Source organism: Scatophagus argus, chromosome 3 (genome assembly GCF_020382885.2).
Source record: "Scatophagus argus isolate fScaArg1 chromosome 3, fScaArg1.pri, whole genome shotgun sequence".
NCBI lineage: Eukaryota > Metazoa > Chordata > Actinopteri > Scatophagidae > Scatophagus > Scatophagus argus.
Window position 1 is genome coordinate 18953831 of NC_058495.1, and position 19795 is coordinate 18973625.

The following is a 19795-nucleotide window of genomic DNA, read 5'->3' on the forward strand; positions in this document are numbered from 1 at the left end:
GGTACTACACATTGACAGCAGTTTCACAGGACTTCCTTGACTTTGCTAACCAGTGTATCTGCCAATGATCAAGTGCATTGAAATGAATAAATGTTCATGTACTGTCCTTTGTTTTACTGTATTTATAATTTATCAATTGACAAACAACCCTGACCACCCCGCAACACACACTTTCAAAAGTCACATTTGAACACGCTGAACAAACTCCATCGGATTTTCAAGTTTTCTTTAAAAATGTCTTCTTACTGCATTCGCATTTTAAAACTTTTAACGCTCTTTCTGTCTTTCTCCTTCTGTGTCTCTCTCTGTGTCTCTGTCAGCGCTTGTGGTTCGGTCTGTGGTATTTTTGTGGTCTTTTTGTGTCAGAGACTAGATGAAGAGCTCAAAGCTGAAGCGTAGCGATAGCATCTGAGCCGACACAGCTCTTTTTCTCCTGTCTCTTCAGCACACAGGAAAGGGTCGTGCACACTCCATGAGACCTGAACAACCACCAACTCAGTCGTTCCTTTACACTAAATTGCACAGGTGTGCATGAGTGTCACTTGTGTGTTTGTGTGTGTGTGTGTGTAACAAAGAGAGAGAGAGAGAGAGAGAAAGAAACAGCAAGAGATGCATCTCGTAGTCTGTAATATAAGATTATGACAATGAAGCTTGTCACTGTTAGAAAAGACTGTTAACAGAAACTGAATGTGATGCAAGTTTACGCATCAAAGGTAAAGGAAGAAACCGAACCCTGTCACTCACCTACTCAACTTCCGCTAAACACAATATCGACAATGGATGTAAAACACCCACTTCCAAACCTCTCTTTCTCTTCTCTTCCTCAGAAATCTTTGAGATGTAACACTCAAAATGCCAAATATTTTAAAACACAGGACTTCTTAGTTATCTGTGCACAAATCGTCACTGTCCCGGAAGACACACAGCCGTTAGCCTCTCACCGAAATGGATGTCCGTCCCTGTCCGTCTGTCTAACATCATATATCGATTTTCTTGACAACCGTTCATCTGATCAACTTCACATTTGTCGGGTGTATTACTGAGCATCCATGAAATGCAGTGTCAAGTGCAGGCTCTTGAGACCTTTGGGAAATATTTATTAGCGTGCTACTACGATCTAAAGTACACACTGTGAAGTGTGTTAAGAGGGGACCACTCTTAACTGTCACACCACTGAATGGAGTATAGCTGGCTTTTTGCCGCTTATCTTTTGCTAAACTTAAAACATGTCAAGCACCAGCAAAATATCTGTCAGAATGAAAGCTTTTGTTCCAGGAAATAGCCTGGTCCCATATAACTTAGTGTTAGCAATGACAGCAGACGGGTGACTATCTTACATTTGCTATTAAGTTGAACATTATTTTTGTTTAAACTGTTCATCCAAGAGCTTTTCCACACATGCTCTGAATTTGGATTTGGCTTCACTGAGGCCATAAAAAGTTTGTGCGAGCTTTCGCACCCAAACGACACATGTACTCTTGCATTGCTACGAGACACAACTATGTAATGGCAGGTGTATTGCTCGGGACCTCATTAATCTGTGGTTAACTTAACTGTTGTGATAAAGAAAATGTGTTTTAAATGTGTTTAGTAACAGTTAATAACTCTTAGAATCTATAAAAAAACATATTCACCACTTTTAATGATTCAAACTATACAATTTTATTGATGTAAGAGAATTATGCTAACATGAAAAAACATCTTGACAGAGCTGCTTTCTTCAAGACAGATGTTTCTTAAAAAAATGAAGAAACAAAAATGCTGTAAAAAACAAAAAACAAATAAATAACAATGAGAACAAAAAAGCAAATGAGAAAATAAAGGATGTCATTTCTATTGATTTGATTTGTGATCTGCATGCATTTTGTCTGTTAATAAACTGATCAGCTCGGGGGATTGAGGAAAAACATTGCCCTGTTTTGTCCTGATTTAATACTAATCTGAAATCCAAAACCACAGACCACCAACCTCACTGAATTGAAAAACCAGCTGGATAAATTATGATCTGCATCATCTGCATGCTGACTATTGCCAAATCAGACACAAGAGGAAAGTCACAGCTCCGAGCTTAGTTGAAATTGATCGAACTCTGGAGGCGTCTCGTAATTTTACAAAAAAACAGTAAATATATCACAATATGTTACATATTTGTGTTGTTGCTGTTGACTCTTCACTGAGTGCAAATTTCACTATAAGCAAATGTGACATGACATGCTGATGGCAGAGTAGCTCTTCAGGTTGAATCTTGGTCTACAGCTCAAGTGAAACACATCAGCCACTGCAATCACAGAAGCAAAGTGTTACTGTACATATGAAAGACGTTTAATACGGCAAAAACAACCTCTGATTTGAGCACATATTGTGCTCAAGTTTTAAATGCAGATAAATATCATACATACAATGAATGTTTTACACATAAATGTGTCAAACTACACACATGAGGTACATACACTGAGTCCGATATAAGCTGCAGGGCTTTAAGTCATCTGCCTCTTCCTTATGAAAGAAAAGCGAAGCGAAGACAGATTTAAGCATCAGTTACTTATAGTATATATTGCTGCAGAATCAAATTCTACATGACATGTTAAGAATCCAGGAATTATACAGGAAAAAATTTTACCATCCATATTTCTCTACTTACTTCACAAATTTGTGTCGACATTTTTTGGGTAGCCCTGTAAGCAAGAACATGTTCAGAGAAAGGAACACTTTAGAGATACAATAATACATTTCTTTACTCAAACGCTCACATTTCGAAGCTGCTTGTTGCCTTGCTTGGTAAAAATCTTGTGCGCTACCTACCTGACTTCACATTATTTAGCACATTAAACTGGCGGAATACTCACGGCTGAAGTAGTACAGTATGCAGAGGAGAGCTACAGCCAAGGCCCCAATAAGTCCAACCAACGGCCACAGAATCAGGGAGCCGCAGCCACCTGGAGCAAACACACAACGTATACAGCACAGAGTTTTATTTATATTACAGCTTACTGAATTATGTCAAGATATATTCAACAAAAAAGTACAAGAAGTCATGCCAAAGTACAAAAATGTACATCATCTCAGTCTGTGACAATGCAGAAAGGTTATAGTAGATCAGAGAACATATACTCACAGACAGAAGATGTCAGAAGATGACATATAACATTCATTATCAAAGCAAAATTATGAACTGTTACAAACAGTATGCTGGAAAAATCCATGATAACTTACCCTGTGGAGAATTCTTTTTAGTGCAGCGACAGCCTGACTTGACTGGCGGTTTGGGTTTTGTTGTAGGCGGTAATGTTGGAGCGACCCCTGTAAGATAAAGACAAAAGAGCCACAAAGACTAAACTATAACTAAAAACTAAACAGCAGTGAAATAAGGATGCAAAGAATCTCCAATGGACAGATTAATCTTTACTCATCTTTAAAAAAAAGAAACAAAACAAACAACCAACCAGAATCTTATTCTCTCTACAGTACATCATGTATTTTGTTTATCTGTGTGGCACCTCAGTCTGGCCATATTAGGCAAGTGGACAGTTTTTCTCTTTTTCAATTCAAAAACATTCACACATAGGAGAACAAATTCTACACATGTATTCTGATAGATATGATGCGCTCACCTAACCATGCAAGCGTTCTTTTATCAACAGCCAGTCAAAAAGCCAATGCTAAACCACAATCCAAAGTCACTTCGAAACTATAAGATTTATCAATAAGTACTCCTTAGGTTGTTTGTGTAAACGCAAAGAGTCCAGTGACAAAATGTGGCTACATTTTAAACTTTTTAAAGTAATTATTTTATACTTATTACATGCATACACATTGATGAGTATAACAAACGACTGTTTTAAAAGATAGTAGACAGTGGGTGGTTAGACTGAAACATAAGAGAAGGGGTGATGTGCATCGTTACCTGTCTGAATTAAAAGTGGGAACACTGCAGTTACGTGGTACGTACTGGCTTAATATATTATGCTAAATGGTATAATGTACCATATTTAAATGAAGAGGCTAGGTTCTGATCAAGAATTTAAATCTTTAAAATCATTTGCTCCCCCACATGCCTCCTGAATGCAGAGAGACTAAAACTCTGACAGCCGATTGATTATCTGACTAAATAAAACGCTTGAGATTTGAGCATACAAACCTCCTGGCCGAAGAAGAATCCCAGACTTCCACACTTCTGCGTTTTCCCTGTCCTTAAGAACACAGGAATAAACCCCTGCATCCTCTTCTGTCACATTGATGATGTGAAGAGTAAAGACTGTACTGCTCCTCCTGCCAAATTTGAACCGTGCCTGGTTCACACCAACTCCATGGTTGTAACGGTCAGCATAGTTGTACCTGCCCAGGAACTCTAATTTGCTGTGATTGGAAACAATGCGGAACCAGTAGATAAAGTTACAGGTAAATTTAGAACATTCACAGTCAACAACTGGCGTGCTGAGGATCGGGGGATAAAAAACGGCGACGGCCTCTTGTTGCAGGATCAGGCTCGAACCTAAGAGCAGAAATAAAAGGATGTTTGAGATTTCAATAGACACATGCTTGTTAACAATTGTGGCTGTAACACAATACAACAAAGTCAAGGCCTAACACCTGTGAGTTTACTTGGTCTTGTTTTGGCGTCTTATGCTGACTTTTCTTCATTTGGTGTTTAGAAAAGTTTGACTAATTAAGCAACATTGCAGTCTTTTGTACTAAATTTGTACTAAAACGGACTAATTGTCTTGTACATCCAAGTAATCGTGCTTGAAGCACAGCAGAAGCAAATACAAACGTAACTGGCAGTATGGTCGAGAAGGACTTCAGCTATCACTAAAGTGTTGCAAGAAGGGAAATGGAGCCAAACTATGAAGAAACTTCTTGTACATACTTCGAACTGTGAAGGTGACATTTTGAAATTGCTGTCTGGCAAGGCTGATTTAGTGTTTATGCAATGTTTACGGGATGCTTTCATTGAATGAGTTATTTTATCTAGTTTTAGAATCAGCTTTCATGCCTATTTTGTGTGTTTGAGTCAATATCAAATGTCAGTGTCAGCATATACCTGTTGCAATCACCGGTATTACAAAATGTTCAAACTCTCTGCATGTATCTTCTTCTCTCTATTCCGAAGCACACATATGCGTGAAATGGGTGACATTCTAGAGTGCATTAAATTAATTTCATATATATCCAATGAGCTGTGCAGTACAGTACGAACACAATTAATTTCCAAATCTTGATATAGCTCCAATACAACCCCGATTGCAAAAAAGTTGGAACGCTGTGTAATTAATAAAATGGAATGCAATCACTGGCTAATCCTTTTTGACATCTAAAGCAGTGCAAAGACAACGTACTCCAACTTCGCTTTTGTAAATATATGCTTATTCTGAATTTGGTGTTAGTAGCACGTTTCAAACCAGTTGTGCCAGCGGCAAACAAAAGACTGGGTGAGCTGTGGAGTTCGTAATCCGTTAACCCACAGGTAAAGAGGTTAATTGTTCCAGGTGATAGTGTCAAGACTGGGTCTGGAAGCAACACCCTTGAAAGGTTTAGTCACCCTCAAACAAGGATGGGACAAGGTTCACTACTTTGTGAAACGCATTATTGTATAAAGGATATTACTGCATGGGTTCCGGAAAGCTTTATAAAATCATTGTCAGCCAACGCAGTTCTTTTGCAGATGACTGTATTCTATTTTTATTTATGTATTACAGAGTGTCCCAAGTTTTTTGGAATTGGCTTGTATTGAAAAAAGTGTAAAAGTGAAAAAAGTAAATATAAAACTAACATCAATATAGACCCAGCACAGAACACAAGCAGTATATCGTCGCCCTAATAATTTATTATCACTGTTGCATACCAAAGTGTACACATTTATATTGATGTTAATATATAAAAGTACCAAAAACTGTAGTATTACCATTAACCGGAGTAACTGTACAATAATATATCAAATATAGTACTTTCCATGGCAGTTTGACCATTAAAGTTTTAACAAATAACCCAAATGTTAGAACATTGTATTTAGTGTGTTTAAGCTGTCCCATCTTTCAACTTTTAGAACAAACCATGGATAAGACTGCATTGTACAAGTCAAGTTACACATCAGACAAGCTTCGGTTTAAGTTGACAACAACACATTCCTCGCTACAGGCCTCTCACTGAGTTATGCTGTTATGAAACGCCGGAGGCTAACGACAACATGAAAACAACAAGCAGAAAAACTTAGCACTCTTACCTGATGTCCAGAATGATACCGTCCACAGTGTCCATGCCAGGGGAAGCAGGATCATCTTGTCCCGTTACCGGTATGTGTATTCTCCGTGTGTATCTTGAATGGTAGCTGAGGAGCGGTGCTGATACTTTCTCTTCTTGCTATATCTGATCTGACAGAGATGATGGGAGGAACTGAAGTGACAGGACCCTGAGTAGTCAAGGTAACACCCCAATGTGACACGCACAGGGCCTATCAGAGTGGGCCATACACCAGCCACGGGACTTACATATAACACACACACAAACACACAGTGCTGAAGAATTCATCTAATCTGAAATGTGCATAAAACTGGTAAAAAGTGTGCCATAGAAAGAACAAAAAAATGGCAATTATCTGATTATGATGTTCTGGACTGACTTTCACTTAAAAAGTAAAGATAGGTAACATCTGTGTTTTGTTCTCAGTGAAGTGGGCTGCTGAAGGAGAAACGTGCAATTCAATATACATGGCACACATACAGTGATCAAACAGCTGAAGAAGTGGGGATGTTTGAGCTAAGCTGACATTACACCACATATCAAGCAATAAAAAAAAAACAAAAGTTGTATATTCACACAGAGCAGCAGTTTGCAGTGCTGTGGTCTCTGCCCAGGTGCATGACCTAGAGCTCAGCAGAGTCCTACTTACGCAGCTTCATGCCTTACTGCAGAGCACGGGAAAGGGAATAGCAATGTAGTGAGCCTAAACATGAAGGCACTGACTGGAAAACAAAGAATAAATGACATAAATTCTGATCGACAATGCTGATATTTCCGTTATCCACACATCAAGGAGTGTGTCCTTGATGTATGTGTGTCCTTGAAAATGACAAAACCCGGGGAGATCTGTGCATGAGAAACTAATAAATTGAATAAAACAGTTTGAAACTAAATTATTTCCACAGATTGTCTGCAACCAATTTCTTTCTTGTCATACGCTTAAACCATTAAAAGATCAAACTGAGAACTTTAATTTCTAAATAACACAAGAGACAAGATTTAAAATGAAGAGGGCGGCGCAGAAAAACCCAATATGAACGGCTGACTGGCATCTACGCAAAATATCATCTGGAAGTTAAGATGTGTCAAACTGCAACAGGAAAGGTTCACTTTTAGAAACGTGACTTATGTTAGGGCTAAAACAATCTGTCAGTTTCAGCATTCAATGATTTTTCTTTTAACTTAGCAACGATCTGATTAATTAAAAGTCAGGAAATAGTGAGAAAAATGGCTATCGCAATTCCCACTGACCTCAGGTGACGGCTTCAAATTGATTGTTTTGTCAAATATCAGTCCAGTATCTTGTTATGAGGCTATAAAACAGTGGGAAAACAGCAAATCCTTACATATCCAAAGCTGGAACTAATGAAAGTTTGGCATTTTGGCCCTGACTGACTTGACCATTTATCAAAATTGTTGATTTGTTCTATAAATAATCAACTAATCAATTATGCATTTAAGCACTCAATCCCACAATGAACATTTTCAGCTTGTTGCATTCAGAGGATAACCCCACCATTAAGGCTGACCGGATAAACCCAGGTCTGATGGTCTATTCATCCATCCCATACCTACAGTGAAATTGCCTTTCATGAACAGCAACGACTTAGAGGTACGCTGTATCGGAAAGTCTCAAGGAGGCACCCTTGCAGTTGCTATCTTAATTAAAACCCTAACTTTAAGTACTTTACTCCTGATTAAAGGCAATATGCCCCACTGACTGGCTTTTATATTGCATTCAGGGCGGCCATTGTAAGTGTTCAAATGTGTCTTCATCCCTAGAATTCACAATCTCCTTCATAAGACTGAGTGGTATCAGTGGACTGTGTCGTCTCTGGATTTTTTTTGTGCGTGTGTGTGTGCATTAAAGGTTAGGGAGTAAAACGGTCTGGTGGGGGTCTTACATGGAGAGGATGTGGGCACCCAAGAGCTTTACGGGGGTCGAAGACTCGAGCGAAGCAGGGAACGAGACCACAGGATTCTTTGAAAACAGGAGATCTCAGGGGGCTTCAGAGGTGCTCTTTACACATCGCCGAGCTCTTACGCCTTTGTTGGTCTCTGCTCCGACACTTTAAGTTAAAAAGCAGCCTGCTGAGAAGTTTGTCGCTTATTTCATTCCTTTACGCATCTCATAAACCAATTCTGTTGGGTGTTAAGTATGTGAGACAGTTCGTGAGAATATTGCTGTATGTGTTTCAGACCGAGGAGTTAGTTTGCTTCGCATTAGCAGTTTTTTAAACAATGTCATCTTCTATCCTCTAGAGAACTTAGTCCAGTGCAATATCAACTATTCTATCAATTCTTTCAATGACAGTTTTCCCTTTGCAGTCAAACCCAGTACCACAAACTGTAATCAAACTACCATCTCAGTCTTTTCATTATTATTTAGCGCTACAACACAGTAGCAAGCTGTCTAATGCATGTTTTGATTTACAACACCACTCTGGCTTGAATCCTGTGATTACACTATTCTCCTGGTCCAACAAAGCACATAATGTGCATCATCCTGCTCTCAGGACTGCAATGCGTTCAAATATCTGATTTAACCTGCAGCAAAGAGCAAAACAAGCACCACACTTTGCCAAATGTTTTAAACAAAAAAGTATCATAGAAAAAAAAAAGATCCTTCTTTTAATATTTAATCTTTGGTCAGCTTGAGCATATTTGGCTTCTGGATCTAGAGAAGTTTGTAAATAGCAAACAACCACCTCAGACCCCACACAGCCTGCAAACCTAAACCTGTTCTCTAGAAATCTAGTTTTTGTTGTTGTTGTTTTCTTTGTTTGTTTTTTTTTACAAAATCAAACTAGTCCACAGCCACAATTTATTAAGCTGTTTAAAGTAGAAATTCTCCATCCCACAAATCATCAAGTTAGTGTACACTGTAGACCTACTAAGCACCTACTTAAAAGAACTAAACTGTTGAGTGGCTCATTATGAGACAACAGGAAAGTTTACTTTGGCCTTTTTTCAGTCACCCTTCAGTAACACAGACTGCCTTTGCTCAGTCGATCCAAGAATGCATCTGAACATGTGTTTTTAAGTTGGTTTTTTTTGGGTTTTTTTTATAGAGCTATCCTTTGTTGATCTTTTGCACCTGTCTGGCCCCAAACAACTTCTGTGCTGCTTGGAGATTCACTCATAACACAAGCAAATGCTCTCTAAATTAGAGCCAGACCTCAGTATTGTTTTTTTATGTTTGTTTTTTTAAATAGTTCTGATGAACTGCAGTGCGTACAACATGCTCATAATTTGTTACAGAACACACCTACATCTGTCACAGTCTTCTTTCGGCCTATGTGCCTCACACCGAAAGCACACAGCACTTCAAAAGAAATGAAATGACTGAGCTTCTAACATCTATGGGCTTTTATCTGCTTTACTGATGCTCTGAATGAAGCTCAACAGTGCCAACCACAGGCTGCTAAAGGGATCACAATGGATTAAATACCTGGCAGAGTCACAGCTGCATAATTAAACACAATTTAACTTACTCGTGTGTCAAGAGGTCAAGACGACTTCTTGATGCTTTGAAATGGCAATCAAAAAAATAAAAGCCAACAAACAAAAATGTGCAAATAAATTAATTCAAATGCATGTTAAGTGTCATAATGAAAAATAAAGCTATTTGTAAGTGTTGTGAAAACCTGTCCAAAGACAGTGAAATAAGAAAATTCCATTCATTCTTTAGAAACACAAATTGACTACACATGGCTAGCCAGCTAGCACACCTACAGAGGAACAACACCTTAAGGCTGTCAGAGCAGACAGCGAAAACTGCCTTGTTAATGGCTATAAAGATTATTTTCATGAAAACAATTTTGAGAATTTCAATGTCATGCCTATGTTAACTTCATGTTAATGTCAGCAGTCCATAAAACAAAGTTAAACTGTGCATTTTGAGTTTAAAAGCCCAGAATGGAATCATCCCATAGTTTCTCCTCCTCTGTCCTTGTATCTGCTTTCTCTTTCATTTTCTTCTTCTCTTTCCTGTATTTGGGTTTGGCAGGCCCATCCTGTCCACCATCCCATTGCTCAATATGAATTTCAGTCCCTTTTCTATTGTCCATCATGTTTTCTGGCATTACACTGTCCACCACCCTTTCTCCTCCCACTGGCTCCAAGTCCTCCATGCGGGATTTCTTATCTTGTCTTCTCTGCTTGCTATGATTTTTTTGCTTTTTTCTCCTCCTGTCTTCCTCTGACTCTCCAGATTCCCCTCTTCTCCTCTCCTTTGACTCCATATCTCTTTCCCTCTTTTGTCGCTTCCTCCTTTTCTCTTCTTTGTCTGAGTCCTCATTTCTTGCCCTCTTGTCTCTCTCTCTCCTGGATCTTCTGACACTCCTCTGTTCTCTGCGCCTGTATTCAGACTCATCACTGTCACTATTGCTACTGCTATAGGAGGAGGAATACGAGGAGGAAGAGGAGTAGGATGATGAGGTACTGTATGAGGAGGAGCTTGATTGATTTCTGCGTCTCCTTTTCTTTATGGATTGACCTGTGAACAGCGGAGAGCATGAGCCCGGCAGGACAGAAGGAGGGCAGTTGGAATCCAAACCATGGGATGGCCAAGGACCACCCTGATAAAGAGGACCCCACCCTTCAGCTGGGTTGTAACGACCAAAGCGTGAGTGATGAGGACGGTTGTAAGTGGGAGGAAAGTTTGGCTTAGGTTTGTTCAGTTCTCTGATATCTCCCTTGTTTAATACCTCCTCTTCTTCAGCTTCCTCATCCTCCTTTCCTGTCTCAGCCCCAGGAAGGACTTGAGGTCTTGGGGTGATTCCACGAGCCTTCTGGATCTGGATGTAATCTGATAGCTCATCTGTAAAAGTGCTATAGGATTTTTGTTGGGATTTGCACAGGTCAATGACCTTCTTCTCCCTGTTCAAGAACATGTAAACAGGAGTTATGTTATGCTGTTGCAACTAATGTGTGGAGTTAAAAGACATGAGAAAAGCAACACAGATGATATTCATCTGATACAGTGTATCGGAAAATCACTTAATTGTATTTTGTTGCAGTTATCCAGTGAATTTAGCATGCTAATCGGCAACCACCTTGTGCCTTTATCGGTGATAGTCCAAAAAAAGACGGTAGTTTCAGCTCGAAGATGTGTGCGAGAGGCAAGAAAACAAACCCATCTCACACCCACAAATTGCTAAGAAAGTAAATAAGTCACCTCTCTGTAATGCATCCCCTGTTTGTCTCTCCCTAAGAGGCCTCTGCTGGTCTTAGAAGATGTGTCACTAGCTCTACAGCTAACTGAGCTAACGGGAACATTAGCTACAACCAAAGATATGTCCAGGAAACAGTTCACTGAGCTGCAATGGGTGGTTACTCTGGTGATATGTTGCACCTTACATTTTTGAGGTTACCTTCAAATTCTGGCCACATACAAACTTGAGCCATTTACATAGTCAATGTTATAGAAGCTGTAGTGCAGTGTTTCTGTTTGAGGTAAAGCATAAAAGAAGACATGAGAGTGGACACTGTGCACTTGATCTTACCTAATCTGGTGCTTGTTTCCCTGCATGTGGGCCTTGTACATCTCCACTGAATTAAATTGCACACCACACATCTGACACATCAAGGAATTGGCTTTAGACAAATCAGAGTGGAAGGGGTGGGAAAGGAGGGAAAGACAGCATAAATGATCAAATATCAGTTTGTGTCCGGTGAGTTTCCATCTCAGGTCAAAATATTACTATTCGTTTAAATGTATTTTTGCGTTTAGAGCATGTCCAAGTCTTCTCTACACAAGAGAAGACCTAACTGTTACTATGTAACATAACCACAGTCAGACTAACTGCCTGTTATCAACACCAGTTTACTGTCAGTAAGTTAACTATCATCTTCCTGCTACCTCTCATGGGATTAAATTAAATGGCTTTTTTAAACATCTGTGTGTTTCTTTTTTTTCGTAATGTGCAAATGTGCAGTGTTAATGCAGTTCCTGCAGGGTGTGATACTCTTTGCATACTACTTCTTTGCTGAGAGGCAGGACCCTGCGTTACCTTGTTGAACATCGTCTCCAAGCTCTTTGAGCAGTTCCTGTCTAGTCTGATTCCTCTGGTGTTTGCGTCCACTGTAGTGCTGCAAAGCCATCTGGGGATTGTTGAAGGTAGCAGCACACAGGACACAGTACTTGTTAGGGTCCTTCAGATCAACCTCTGTGCTGGGGGTAGTTGCTGTGGCTGAGTCAACAAGATGCTCCACACTACCCTCTGGAGCTGATTTCTTTTCAGCATTATCAGAATCCTGACTTTGCAAAGTATTCACCTCTGTGTACCTGTCTATGGCTGCAATGAAAAATGATCAATTTAAGTTCACTTGTGTTTCACCCCTTGAACTTAAACAGAGCTCTCAACAAGATGTGCTGTTAATATTACAGTTCAGACCACTATGATACTTTCACACAGTCCACACTTGCCTGGGGGTTGAAGACCTTGTTTACGGAGATTTTTTGAATGGACTTTGCCTTCATAGTGTGATCTTGCCACCACGGGGGAACTAAACACCATGTTACACAGCTCACAGAAATGGTCCTTGTCTGTAGTCATAGTCCGCTGTAAAAAAAACAAACAAACCAACTTGTCAAGAGACTGATATGTGCGTTCTGACCTAGTATGTAAAATGAATAAAAAAGAAAATAACAGATCATCAAGTCCTACCACATTCCATTTTTCAATACACTTGTATGGCTGCTTGTATTAAATTCAAAATGCTCATGCTGGCATGTACCTGTGCACCTGCCTATTCTCTGCATCCTTTCACGACATTTTAACCCGTCCTCTTCTCAATCACACTAATGCTAAACAATGTACAGACTCGTGAAAAAAATAATCCCTCAGTCATCACTTACGACCCGCTACAGGTGTGTGTGGAGGTGGTTGTATCTGGATAGGCCCTCCCCTCTGCTTGTATTTTTATTTTTTACTGTTTTCCTGTATTTGCGACATTTCTGGGTATCTTTAAGATTCTGGATCAACTTTCTCCAGAATCACTCACTGGCGTGTTTACAAACATCAACCAACATGTCCTGCATAATATGCCTATAAGGTTAATCCTTCTGTTACATTCATCATTCAACATGACAGACTAGGATTGCACCTAAATGTGTAAAGAGTAAAATCTCTGCGTGAGCACTAACCTGAGGCCCTGTGGACTCTTTGTTCATCTTCTCAGCTCTCTTGGCCTGCAAGTACACCCTCAGTTTCTGAGCATGTTTCTTTCCCTGCAGTAGGGGGTACAGGACACAATATTTTTTAAAAAAAGACTCCAAACTTGTATCACAGTTCCATGACTTGTTCCTGGACAGAAGCACACACACCTCATAATGGGACAGCCGCTGAGATTCAAAAAGCAGCACAGCCTCACACACATGGCAGTAGTCATCGGTAAGGAGACCCTTCAGGAGCTCCGCTTCACTCTTGTCTCCTGAGTGGCAGAACATACTGTCCACGTTATAATCGAGTCAAAGTGAATTAAGTGGAAGATTAACAAGAACAAATAATGGGCTATTAAACCATCATATTAAGTTCATTTGAGAAAGAAAAAAAATCACAGTGTAATGCCAAGATATGTTAGATGTTATAACTAAGAGATCAGTGCGAGAGCTATACTTAAAAAATGTTGCTATTCTTGCATCGCAACACTGGTTGAATATAAATATTCAAGACTGTTTCTGAAAAATTTGAAAGTGCAAAATTGATAATCTATACAATGAGGAAAAATAGCTTTTCCTGCAATACATACTGCAACAACTTCCTGCGCAATGGAAAATGCAGTATTATCTTTAATTTATGAACTTACATATATATGTACATATCATTTACCAAAAGGATTTCCCATGTTTACATTTCACAAAATGTCTAAATAATTCAAAATTTGCCACTGAATAACTCCCACTCAACACCAACCTGTTACAGCGCTATACACAGCAATACCTACTAACACATACAGCACATTGCTACTGTGAGAAACTCGTTGTTTCGAGCATTATTTCTGCATATTCAGTGTCTGATGCATAATAATTCTTCTGTATTTATACAACCTTTGAATTTAGGAAGAGGTCAGCCAGTTTGCTCTAAGAGCATCAATAAAATATATCGCGCTATTCATTTCGATTTGAAAGACGATCATTTAACACTTTTAACATCCTGCAAAATCTCAGCTGATTGGGCAAAAATTTGGTTATGAGTGTGTCCATTTTTCTAAAACTGTTTGTGAAGTGTGTGGATTTCATCCTACTAAAATGCTTATAATTAATGTATTATGATCAATTAATCAGACATCAATGAATAGGAACTGAGGTGTTACAGTGAAAATCCATGTGTTTGCATAATTGCAGGCTGGTGGATGATGACATGACTGATGAATGCTTTTAAAACTGGTAGTGACTGAAACTGAAAATTTGTACTTAAGAGCTGGAATGATGAGTTGGATGGTCAACAGATTAAAAAAAAGTGTATTAATTATATGTATTTATGTTTATGAAGATCAACCTTCACTCTTAATAATGGACCTAACTATTAAAAATAACTATTATTCAGTACTTAAAATGACAACTTCTGCCTTATTAAGTGCAAATCTAAAATTAATAAAAAAAAAAAAAAATAATAAGCCATTAGAATTAAGGACTCTATCACAGTTCCAAAATGCTGAGTCCCAACTATACTGGCCAATTTTTAACTTCCTCATTCCTTCAATTTAATGCAAATAAAATAAAAAATACTGCAATGCCCTCTGTAAAATAGTACATACAATTGGAATTAACTAAACACTTTCAGCAATACTGCCCAAAATGTCCATGTCTGGTGATACATTTTAAATACTGTACTTACCAAATGATAATCACAGTAGCAGTTAACAAGAGAGACAGTAGGTATTAAATCTAAAAGTATGTGTACAATGTTTGCATGAGAGGAAATACTTTCTATTCACTCCCATTTCTTGAGAGCAATTTTATTCCACTGGTGAGCGGGGCCACCGAGTGAGGGACAGATGGACCATTTTTAATCTAAACAGCAGAGGAATGAGATCCTTCAAACTCACAACCACATTTCATACTAGCTTCTCTGTTGCCTCGTTGCACTGCAGTCAATTCATTTGACTACACAAGTATTGACTGAGTTACCATAAATACTGCGCAACGCCTAACGTTAGAGCTAACGTTAGACAGTTGACATTGCGTATTTAGCTAAGGGGCTAACTGCTAGCTCACTCGATTATTGAGCTGGCTAGCCAGTTAGCCAAAAAGCGAACGTTGGCTCGGCTGGTAGGACGCCGAACGGCTGAATTTGCATGTTCTAGACAAAACTCACCTTCAACCTGGGAACTATCTATTTTAGTGTTTATTACTTTATCAGCATCTGTAACAGAAGCCGCGTGAGGGGTACTAGTAGTGTTATTTTGAGCGTCTGACTCCGCAAACAGCGGAGTACAGACACTCCTGTCGTCCATCTTTCTCCCCTATCTGTTTGGTGCATGCGTAGTGACGACGAAGCTTTAGCAGTTGTTAGCCTTGAGTGGAAACCATTACAAAGTATTATTGGCCGAAAACGGATTTTACTAATAGAATTGATATGCTACTCTTTTACTTTCACATTTATCAAAGGTCCAGTATGTCTGCAACGTTTTTTCCTGAATATGGTTTTACATTATCAAATTGTTTAACGTTTTGCGCATTTCTTGTTGAAAATTAAAATGCACGTCTGCACATTAAGACATTTGACATTTACTATTCACAATGTATAGAGACAACTTTGAACTCCAAAAATAATGAAAAAAAGTTCATATTAAAATAGATTTTTTTATTATGGGACATGACAACATTTCAACATTTCTTTGACACAGGAAAAATCCAAGTAATGCTGTAAAACAAATTTATTGACAAATTTAACAAAACCAAAGTATCGACTTAAAATTGTTTCATGCAAAGACATTGAAGAAGGGGGTCAGGTAGAAAAACAGTGTAGGGCAGAAGGTTGTCACTTCCTCTTCTGGAGCTCTCTAGCTAAGGCATCCAGCTGTAAAGGGTGATGCAGCATGAGTCAGACACAGTATATGCAAAACACTTAATGTATTGCTATAGTACAACTCTTTGTTCTTATTTCCTGTGTATAGTTGGGGCATTATGTCAAAAAGCGGGTATCTGTGTACATCCTGCATCCTTGCAGCACCGGATTGGGCATTCACTTACAAGAATATTTCTCAGAACGCTCCTCCTCTGGGGCCTCAAGTAGCTGCATTCGCCAGCCTCACACAACTTAATCTCCTCTGAAATCTGAGAAACAGAGAGTAAGATTTGGAATATGAGATAAGAGAGTAAAGCGGTAAAGAGTATCTTCATTCTCACTCTCTCTCATATGAGAAAACGACTCACACACAGATAATAATACAGATTCAGACCTCTGACACGCCAAGAGAGTCCAGTTCCCTCTTGCCTCCAGGGTACCAACCATGGGACCAGTGCTGGGCGTTGGACAGCTGAGCCCCCACACAGAGAAGCAGCCCAAGCACCAAAACCAGCCGAGACACAGACATGATATTCCCACCTAAAGGCAAAGATGGACACTCATTTAGCTCTGATTAGAGCACGTTCTTTGATCCTTTGGTATCTGATTTAGGAAATCTAAACAAATTGCAAAGGGCTTAAATACTCTGTATAGGTTGCTGTAAATTATATTTTCCATCAGCTGCTTGGTGGAACGTTTGAACTAAATTTAAAAAGAGTCTTTTGCTCTCCAAACAAAAAACACCATAGTGTATGCACAGTATGAGAGTAGACATGATCGTCCCCAGAAAGGTCCAATATTTTACAATAATATGAGGACACTTTATCTCGGACACGTTTTTAATATTTGGACAGAATTATTTCCCTGCAATTTTTAAAATGAATTAATTAAAAATCTGATTATTTTTGTCCTTATGTGACTACAGGAAAAAGTAAATATATATGAAAAAAATAAAATTAAATGCTTGCTTGCCATCAGTCAACCAAACGCATCAAAACATGCTGTGGCATTTGAAATAACATGGGACATTGTTTAAGGGACTTTCCCCATGTATTCTCTTTTAAATAGGCTGCTTTCTCCAATGTCCTGCCATAATAGGACAAGTGTCAGAGCAAATATTAAACTATTCAACAATACTGGGACTATCAAATCTTCATAGTCAATTTAGCCTGATATACAACTAGTTTCAGGTAATAACAAGCACTTTTCATTAAAACCAAACTCCAGCAACATTTACTGTAATATTTATTTTGACATAAGCCATGCCTATTTTAGACAGAGTACAGTAAAGCTATGCAGAAGCACAAGAAAGCATCCTTACCTTGGTCTCACCTCACAATTTTATCTCTGCAGGTGTCCCACAGTCCCACCACAAGCTCCCTCTACCTGTTCTTCACTTGGTCAAATGCTAAAGGTATCTCACAGTATCACATGTATAACACTGGAGAGATTCTCTTCAGCCTCTTGTGCCTTCTCAATATATGTACTAGTCTAAAGGCCCCCCTCCTGATGCACATTAATATTATCATTCCCTAATTGCCCGCCCATCACTGACCCCTATGGTCCCTCTATCCCCCAGTGGTGAAATGAATGTTCCCTGGGGCCAAGAGGTCCAGAGGATATGGCCAGTTCCAATTATCACCTGCAAACAGCACTGACGCCCCTGGGATGCATCACCTGTATCCTCGTCCAAAATCTGCCACTGTGGCTCAATGACAGATTTAAGTCATTCAGCTAACAGATTAATAGCAGACCGTGTCATTCATGTGTACTTTTTTTCTGCAGCACACAGACTTATGAAAACATCTCAAAAATGGAACATGCCCCAAAAGTGCTACTCGCTGCCTATTATCTGAGAGTAAAAATGAGGGTTGTTTATAGTCTTCTAGGCCCTGCTGACAATTGTCTTTGACTAATAGCAAGTAATCGTATTTTGCAGATCAAACAGTAGGCTCGTGTCACAAGGTAAAGCTCAATAGTTCCCATTTCCTCTCTTCTTGCACCTGTTTTGACCGCAGTGACCCGTCACACATCCTCGCTCTAACCCCGATGACCGCACAATCAGGGGAAACACTGACGACAAGGGGAACAAACACTGGATTCCTGGCCAGGCCACTGATGACATCCCTCACAATTAAAGGAGGAAAGGTCTTTCCTTTTCAGAGTTTTTTGCAGCAGAACCCATTTCATCTGTCAGCTGGAGGGCTGTTTGCTGCAATGGATTGGCTGACACAAGACGAGTCCAAGATGCAATCACTCATGATCTTACCTGTCAATATGACGCAAGAGCTGTTACCTTTACAGAAGCCTGTCAATTAACATTTACAAGTTTAACATAATGCTGATGGATGGTTACATTGCATTTAAGAGATGCAATTACAAAATCATGTTAATGGTGTAGCTCATGCAGGTTCAGTTTATTGCCTGAATCTCCTCATGCTTTTGACCAATATATACACTGTTGTGAACCTCTTGCTGGTTAACGCTTGTACAGAATGCACTTGACAGTAAACGGTTTGTTACTTAACAGTTTATTAAAGCATGAAAGAAATCAGTGGATCAAAGTTGCTCCTGATCCTCAGTTGTTCCATTTTAAAGGGCTACTCCAGTGATTTATCATTACACTTTCAGAACATTTAGGGGCTATAAGAAGCACAAAAAAAGACTTCAGAGTTTCTGGTATGAGCAAAGTTTCAAAATCACTGAAACTTGCATTTCCTTTAAAATATTTTTTTCCTGTCTCAAACGCTCAGTTCTGTCAATTTCTTCGCTTTGTAAATGCAGACTTTGTGTTGAAGAATGGACGTTCTCAGCGAGGTAATAACCCCTTGATGTGATCAGGGTTAATCATGTATACTACAGAAACATCCCCAGGAGCCACACAAGACATCATACAACCTGCTGAAACTAAACTGCATTTTGCGTGTGAAATCAGTCAACTGCCCCTTTAAGTTATCACACTGTTTAGGATTATGCTGGATATTTTTCTCTCTGTCCATAATTGGGAATTTCTGCTGAGTTGGTAGACAACTGCTCAATTCTTACGAAACCTAAAATCCACCAAACTGAATAACACCAGGTTCATTTAACAGTGATAGTTCCTTAATGTAAATGTGTTATTAATTATTTACTGGAGCAAAAAAAAGCACATTAATATTTGATCAGGGTGAAGGGTTAAACACTGATTGAAAACCCTTCAAGAGCAACACTCAAGAGGACTGTCTGATCTATAAGGTACATGAACGAGTGGCAATTATTTTGCACCACTGTGCCATTAGTCTTCATTGAGAAGTGAGCTGTAATGAGCAACAGATTTTCTTCTTCTACTTCTTCTTATGGGATTTAGAGGCATCCTTTGAATTGCATTACTGCCTCCTTGTGGTTTTAATAATCTACTATTTCCTTATTCTCTTACGGAATACAGCGAATCTTTAAACGTGGCCTCCGTTCATCCTGTCCCCTGTGGCGTCAGGTCATCCTGACTTGAAACAAACAAACACAACGGACGTCTGTATTTGACATGTCTGACATCTGACGCAAAT

General features: G+C 39.2%; 3 protein-coding genes across 3 annotated transcripts; all 3 read right to left on the minus strand.

Moving 5' to 3' along the window:
- Positions 1-1643: 1643 nt before the first annotated feature.
- cd8b (cd8 beta) lies at positions 1644-7860 on the minus strand. The gene is made up of 7 exons (XM_046384480.1): positions 6221-7860; positions 4139-4492; positions 3214-3300; positions 2847-2936; positions 2642-2675; positions 2451-2496; positions 1644-2278 (listed from the first exon to the last, which is right to left on the minus strand). The coding sequence occupies exons 1-6, from the start codon at positions 6273-6275 to the stop codon at positions 2478-2480; spliced, it is 639 nt and encodes a 212-aa protein (XP_046240436.1). The 5' UTR covers positions 6276-7860; the 3' UTR covers positions 1644-2278; positions 2451-2477.
- Positions 7861-9416: 1556 nt separating this feature from the next.
- zmat1 (zinc finger matrin-type 1) lies at positions 9417-15742 on the minus strand. Its single transcript, XM_046384477.1, has 7 exons — positions 15561-15742; positions 13568-13674; positions 13388-13471; positions 12668-12803; positions 12252-12536; positions 11745-11835; positions 9417-11118 (listed from the first exon to the last, which is right to left on the minus strand). Exons 1-7 carry the CDS (start codon positions 15697-15699, stop codon positions 10143-10145), a joined length of 1818 nt encoding a protein of 605 aa, XP_046240433.1. The 5' UTR covers positions 15700-15742; the 3' UTR covers positions 9417-10142.
- A 329-nt stretch (positions 15743-16071) lies between these two features.
- gnrh2 (gonadotropin-releasing hormone 2) lies at positions 16072-17692 on the minus strand. Its single transcript, XM_046384481.1, has 4 exons — positions 17575-17692; positions 16648-16793; positions 16439-16522; positions 16072-16265 (listed from the first exon to the last, which is right to left on the minus strand). The coding sequence occupies exons 2-4, from the start codon at positions 16780-16782 to the stop codon at positions 16227-16229; spliced, it is 258 nt and encodes an 85-aa protein (XP_046240437.1). The 5' UTR covers positions 16783-16793; positions 17575-17692; the 3' UTR covers positions 16072-16226.
- Between the last annotated feature and the right edge of the window lie 2103 nt (positions 17693-19795).

Coding starts and splice junctions, on each gene's coding strand:
- zmat1 (XM_046384477.1), bottom strand. CDS start 15,699: ATGGACGACAGGAGTGTCTGTACTCCGCTGTTTGCGGAGTCAGACGCT. Junction 13,472..13,567: donor AGCGGCTGTCCCATTATGAG/GTGTGTGTGCTT, acceptor CCCCTACTGCAG/GGAAAGAAACATGCTCAGAA. Junction 11,119..11,744: donor GGAAACAAGCACCAGATTAG/GTAAGATCAAGT, acceptor GTTCTTGAACAG/GGAGAAGAAGGTCATTGACC.
- gnrh2 (XM_046384481.1), bottom strand. CDS start 16,782: ATGTCTGTGTCTCGGCTGGTTTTGGTGCTTGGGCTGCTTCTCTGTGTG. Junction 16,523..16,647: donor ACTCTCTTGGCGTGTCAGAG/GTCTGAATCTGT, acceptor TCTGTTTCTCAG/ATTTCAGAGGAGATTAAGTT. Junction 16,266..16,438: donor GCGTTCTGAGAAATATTCTT/GTAAGTGAATGC, acceptor CACCCTTTACAG/CTGGATGCCTTAGCTAGAGA.
- cd8b (XM_046384480.1), bottom strand. CDS start 6,275: ATGATCCTGCTTCCCCTGGCATGGACACTGTGGACGGTATCATTCTGG. Junction 4,493..6,220: donor GGTATCATTCTGGACATCAG/GTAAGAGTGCTA, acceptor TTCTGCTCTTAG/GTTCGAGCCTGATCCTGCAA. Junction 2,676..2,846: donor CATACTGTACTACTTCAGCC/GTGAGTATTCCG, acceptor TCTTGCTTACAG/GGCTACCCAAAAAATGTCGA.